This window comes from Coturnix japonica, chromosome 2 (assembly GCF_001577835.2).
Source record: "Coturnix japonica isolate 7356 chromosome 2, Coturnix japonica 2.1, whole genome shotgun sequence".
Taxonomy (NCBI): Eukaryota; Metazoa; Chordata; class Aves; order Galliformes; family Phasianidae; genus Coturnix; species Coturnix japonica.
The window spans coordinates 134,300,784-134,307,258 of NC_029517.1; the positions used below are offsets into that span (position 1 = coordinate 134,300,784).

General features: G+C 50.8%; 1 protein-coding gene across 1 annotated transcript in view; it reads right to left on the reverse strand.

Annotated features, from left to right (window-relative positions):
- The window catches only part of C2H8orf82 (chromosome 2 C8orf82 homolog), a gene marked incomplete at its 5' end in the record, with an annotated part of 7,744 nt that extends 2,013 nt beyond the window's left edge, over positions 1 to 5,731 (reverse strand). The window contains 2 exons of the mRNA XM_032442602.1: positions 2,232 to 2,280; positions 5,723 to 5,731. Of these exons, the coding sequence (XP_032298493.1) occupies positions 2,232 to 2,280; positions 5,723 to 5,731 (58 nt within the window). The remainder of the gene's footprint in view (positions 1 to 2,231; positions 2,281 to 5,722) is intronic.
- Positions 5,732 to 6,475: the final 744 nt, after the last annotated feature.

Genomic DNA, 6,475 nt, shown 5'->3' on the forward strand with positions numbered 1-6,475 from the left:
AGTGGGCTACATATATGTTAATTAGGGAGTTAATTAGGGGTTAATTAGCTTAACTGGGAGGTAAAGGGCGTTCGAATTGACTTTAAATGAGCAGGTAAAATTAGGTTGGTTAGTGAGCGACAAAAGGGGGGGAAATAGGTTAATGAGACGGAGTTTAATTAGCTTGCATGAGGGTTAATTAGTGTTACATTATGGGGGTGACAATAGGGGCGTTAATTAGGTTTGATTAGGGGATAATCTAGGTTAATTGAGAAGGTAGATGAGGGGTTAATTAGTGGGGGGTTAGCACCAGCTGACGTCTGGGGCGGACGGTGATGGAAGAGAGCGACACGGAAGCGCTCTATCTCAGGGGAGATAATGAGAGGCTAATTAGCTTAATTTGAGCTACATTTCGGTTAATTAGGGGGTAATTACGTCACTTAGGGAGTAGTTAGGGGGTTAATTAGCTTCATTAGGGGATTAATTAGCTTAATTGGGGGATAATTTGGTTAATTAAGGGATAATTAGGGTAATTAGGGGGGTAATTAGCTTAATTAGGGGTCAATTAGGATAATTAGGGAGCTAATGAAGGGGTTAATGAGCTTCAATAGGGTATAGGTAATAGGTTAGTTTAGGGGATGGGTGTACGAATAGGTTAATTGGGGGCGAGGAAAGGGAGGCATTAGGTCATCAGAGGGTAATTAGGGGGCGGCCCATGAGCAAGGGACAGCGATAATATAGGGTGAATTAGAGCCCTTCAAATTAGGGTTACATTAGACAGGGTTAATAGGGGGACGACGGGTAATTAGAGGGGAAGCAATGAGCCGCCTAGAAATATAGACAACGTGTTATGACCGAGAGAGGGGTTGCTTAGGAGCATCCACACATAGCGCACCCACCCTGGCTAACTGAGCCCAGGCCAAGGAAACAGGGGATAGGGAAATGGCACATCGGGGGGATAAAAACAAGGGAGGCATGCAGGCCGGACACAGAAAGAAGGAACCGAGGAAAGAGCTAAATCCTATGAGGGACTGTGGGATATGGGATAGTTATGAATCACCTGGAGGTAATTAGAGTTATCATTAGGGCAGTTAATTGGGAGGAGGTAATGTTAAGATTCAAATAGGGGGGAAAAGGGAGGCGGAAAGCCCGGAAGAGAGGAAGAGTTTAATAAAGGGGTTGAGGGCGGAATTGGTAAGCGCCCAAAATCCTAGCAGAGGGGACCCTAATTGAGTTAGAGTTCACGGGGTAATATAGGGAGAAAGGGAATTAGGTTAACACCATGGGAGGACCCAAGGAGTCTAAATTAGGTGGACTCATTAGAGTTATAATTAGGGAGTAATTGGGTTAATTAGGGGGTTAATTAGCTTAATTGGGAGGTAAAAAGGGGTTGATTACTTTAATGAGCGGGTAAATTAGGTTGGTTAGTGGGACAAAAGGGGGGTAAATAGGTTAATGAGAGGGTTAATTAGCTTCATTAGGGGGTAATTAGATTAATTAGGGGGTGATTAGGGGGTTAATTAGGTTGATTAGGGGGTAATTAGGTTAATTACGAAGCTAATGAGGGGGTAAATGAGGGGGCAGAGGTGGAGGAAGAAGGACAGGAAGCGCTTGTCTATAGGAGAGATAATTAGGTTAATTAGGCTAATTAGGGGGTAATTAGGTTAATTAGGGGGGAATTAGGGGGTTAATGAGCTTCATTAGGGGGCAATTGGCTTCATTGGGGAGTTAATTAGGTTAATCAGGAGGTAATTAGCTTTGTTAGGGGGTAAAAAGGGGGTAATTAGGTTAATTTGAGAATAATTAGGTTAATTGGGGGGTTAATTAGGGGGTAATTAGATTAATTGGGGGGTAAAGGTGAGATAATTAGGTGTATTAGGGGGTTACTAGGTTGATTAGAGGCTTAATTAGGGGGTAATTAGGTTAATTAGGGGGTTAATTAGGGGGTAATTAGGTTAATTAGGGGGTTAATTAGGGGGTAATTAGGTTAATTAGGGTGTTATCAGGTTTATTAGGGGGACAATTAGGTTAATTAGGGGGTTAATTAGGTTAATTAGGGTGTTATCAGGTTAATTGGGGTGTTATCAGGTTAATTAGGGTGTTATCGGGTTAATTGGGGTGTTATCAGGTTAATTAGGGGGTTAATTAGGTTAATTAGGGGGTTAATTAGGTTGATTGGGGTGTTATCAGGTTGATTAGGGGGGCAATTAGGTTAATGAGGGGGTTAATTAGGTTAATTAGAGGGTAATTACCTTTAAAGCAGGTGGTGAAGTTCTTCACTTTGGCGTCATCCAGGTACAGCTGGGGGGGAACAGCACATCAATGAGCCCCATAGAAACCCATAGTGCCCCATAGACCCCATAGAACCCCATAGAACCCCATAGAGCCCCATAGACCCCATAGAGCCCCATAGAAACCCATAGCGCCCCATAGAACCCATAGAACCCCATAGAAACCCATAGAGCCCCATAGAAACCCACAGAGCCCCATAGAACCCCACAGAGCCCCATAGAACCCCATAGACCCCATAGAACCCCACAGAGCCCCATAGAAACCCATAGCGCCCCATAGAACCCCACAGAGCCCCATAGAACCCATAGAGCCCCATAGAAACCCATAGAGCCCCATAGAAACCCATAGACCCCCAGAGAACCCCATAGAGCCCCATAGAAACCCATAGCGCCCCATAGACCCCATAGAACCCCATAGAAACCCATAGCGCCCCATAATGACCCCATAGAGCCCCATAGAAACCCATAGCGCCCCATAGAACCCATAGAGCCCCGTAGAACCCCACTGAGCCCCATAGAGCCCCATAGAACCCCATAGAGCCCCATAGAACCCCATTGAGCCCATAGAGCCCCATAGACCCCATACAGCCCCACAGAGCGCCATTGAGCCCCATAGTGCCCCATAGAGACCCATAGACCCCATAGAGCCCCATAGAGCCCCATAGAACCCCATAGAGTCCCAAAGACCCGATTGAGCCCCACTGAGCCCCATAGCACCCCACAGAGCCTCAGAGACCCCATAGCGCCCCATAAAACCCCACAGCACCCCATAGAACCCCATAGAGCCCCATAGAACCCCATAGAGCCCCACAGAACCCCATAGAGCCCATAGAGCCCCATAGACCCCATAGCGCCCCACAGAGCCCCATAGAACCCCATAGCACCTCATAGAGCCCCATAGAACCCCATAGAGCCCCATAGACCCCATAGAACCCCATACAACCCCATAGAACCCCATGCAGCCCCATAGAACCCCACTGAGCCCCACAGAACCCCATAGAGCCCCACAGAACCCCATAGAGAACCACTGAGCCCCACTGAGCCCCATAGACCACATACAGCCCCATAGAGCCCTGTAGAACCCCACTGAGCCCCATAGAGCCCATAGAACCCCATAGATAAACATTGAGCCCCACAGAACGCCATAGCGCCCCATAGAGAACCACTGAGCCCCACTGAGCCCCATAGAACCCCACTGACCCCTATAGAGCCCCATAGAACCCAATAGAGCCCCACTGAGCCCCATAGAGCCCCACTGATTTCCACTGCCCCCCGTTAGACCCCATAGACTTCCACTGAGCCCCATTGACCCCCATTGACTTCCATTGCCCCCCATATCCCCCCATATTGCCCCATTGACACCCATATCCCCCCATTGCCCCCCATTAACTTCCATTGCCCCCCATTGACTTCCATTGAGCCCCATTGACACATTTGACTTCTATTGCCACCCCAATTGGGAATTCCATGAGGACCCCATCTCCCCCAAGTTATTTACCCCCATTTATGCCCCCATTTGACTCTCCATTGCCTCCCCATATACCCCCCATGAACACCCCATTATCGAGCCCCCCCATTGACTTTCCATTGACTTCCATTGACCCCCATTGCCCCCATTGACTTTCCATATCTTCCCCATTGGCCCCCCATTAATCTCCCCAATGCCCCCTTATATTCTCCCCCCATTGCCCTCCCCATTGACTTCCCATGTGACGCCCCCATTGACTTCTATCTATTGCACCCCATTGACTCCATGGACCCCATAATATCTCCCCCCATAATTTCCTGTCCCCCACATTGCCCCCCCACTGACTTCCATGACTCCCCATCTATACCCCCATTTGCGAACCCCAATCCCCCATTGCCCCTCATTATCCCCCCATGACTTCACTGCCCCCCATTTGGACCCCCATCTCCCCTCATTGACCCCCATTGACTTCCTTTGCCCCCCATTGACTTCCATTGCCCCCCCCACTGACTTCCATTGCTTCCCCAATTGCCCCCCATTGCCCCCCATGATTCCATTGACCCCTATTGACCCCTAATATACCCCCCATTGCCCCCCATTGATTCTATTGGCCCCCCATTGGACTTCCATTGAGCCCCATTGAGCCCCATTGCCCCCCATGCCCGCCATTGGGACTTCATTGAGGCACCCATTGAGGCACCCATTGCTCCCCCATTGAGCTCCCATTGCCCCCCACTGACTTCCACCTTGAGCCCCACTGCCCCCAATTGACTTCCATTGACCCCCATTGACCCCCATTGATTTCCAGTGACCCCCATTCCCCCCATTGCCCCCCATCTTCCCCCCATTGCCCCCCATTTGACTTCATTGCGCCCCCCATTGACTCCCATTGCCCCCCCATTACCCCCATACTGACCCAATTGACCCCCATTGACTTTCATTGACTTCCATTGCCCCCCATTGGCCGCCATATTGTCCCCGTTTTTGACCCCCATTGACTTTCCATTTGCCCTACCCGATTGACTTCCCATTGCCCCCATTTGTTGCCCCCCATTGACCCCATAGACCCCATATGTGCCCCCATATCGCCCCTATTGAGCCCCATTGCCCCCCATTGACCCATTGACCCCCCATATACCCCCCCATTTGAACCCCATATTCGCCCCTATTGCCCCTCATATCCCCCCCATTGACTTTCCACTGCCCCCCCATTGACCCCCCACCTCCCCTCATTGACCCCCGATTTTGACTTTCCTTTTGCTCCCCCATTGGGACTTTCCATTGCCGCCCCCCACTGGACTTCCATTGCCTCAACCCCATTTGCCACCCCATTGATATCCATTGACCCCTATTGACCCCAATTTATACCCTCCATCACCCCCATGACTTCCATTGCCCCCCCCATTGGACATTCTATTGCCCAACTTGAACTTCCATTGCCCCCCATTTGAGCCCCATATGCCCCCCCCACTGCCCCCCATTCGACTATCCATTGAAGACCCCTATACCCCCCGATTGCCCCCCATTGGCCGCCCATAATTGCCCCCCCCCACAATGTTGCCCCCCATTTGACCCCCACAACCAACCCCAATTGTAGCCCCATTGACTCTCCCTATTTGCCCCCCATTGACTTCCAAAAAATTGAGCCCCCATTGACTTCCATTGGCCCCATTGGCCCCCCCCGTCCAGCCCATATGCCCCCCATTGACTTCCATTGCCCCACCATTTGCCCCCCATTGGACTTCCATTGCATCCCCCTAATTGACTCCTTGCCCGCCCATTGACTTCCATTTTGCCCCCATTGCCCTCCCACTTGACTTCCATTTGGCCCCCATTGGCCGCCAATCCGTTTCCTTCCATTGCCCCCCATTGCCCCCCCAGTGTGCCCCCCCCTTGGCCGCCCATATCTTGTCCCCCCTCTCAACCCTCCGTTCGCGTTCCCACCCAATAGTAAATTATTCCCCGTTGACGCGGAGCCGGGGACTTTGACCCTTCGGTTTTACAATCCTGGTCGCTAACCCGCGTTCGCTTCCGGTTCCGGTTCCGATCCCTCTTCCGGTTCCCCTCGGTAAACGGGGATCAAAGGCCTTAACGGGGGCGACACGACCATGGGCGACCCGGTCACCGGACAGCACGTTGGAGGACAAGTGAACGTTGAAATCGACGCCGATTGCGTGAAGAGAGAGGGAGGGTTAGAACCCGGTAAGTGATATGTAATAGTGAGACGCGAATGTGAGAGAGGGGAAGGCGGATACCGGTAAGTGTTGCCTTGGGGAAGGACGTTGAATTGGGCTGAGGCAGGGTCGTTTGTATTAATAGGGTCCGGTTGTGCTGGTGGAAACGGGACCGGAGCGAAAGGGTCCGGGTGTATATGGGTTATATAGGGTATATATGGGTTATATAGGGATCCATATGGAATATAGATAGAGCACTATAGACACTCATAACCCCCCTATAGGAGCCTATAGACCCCTATGGACACCCATACACCCCCTATAGACACTCACACATGTCCCCTATTAGGCACGCTATAGACCCCTACTGGCACAACCCATACACCCCATAGACACTCACATCATGTCCCCTATAGGCACCCTATTAGAGCCCTATAGGGCATACTATACAACCTATAGGACACTTCATAACCACCCTTATAGGTTGCCATAGACCTACCAGACACCCATACAACCCCTATAGACACTTCCATATGTCCCCGTATTAGGTGCCATAGACTCCC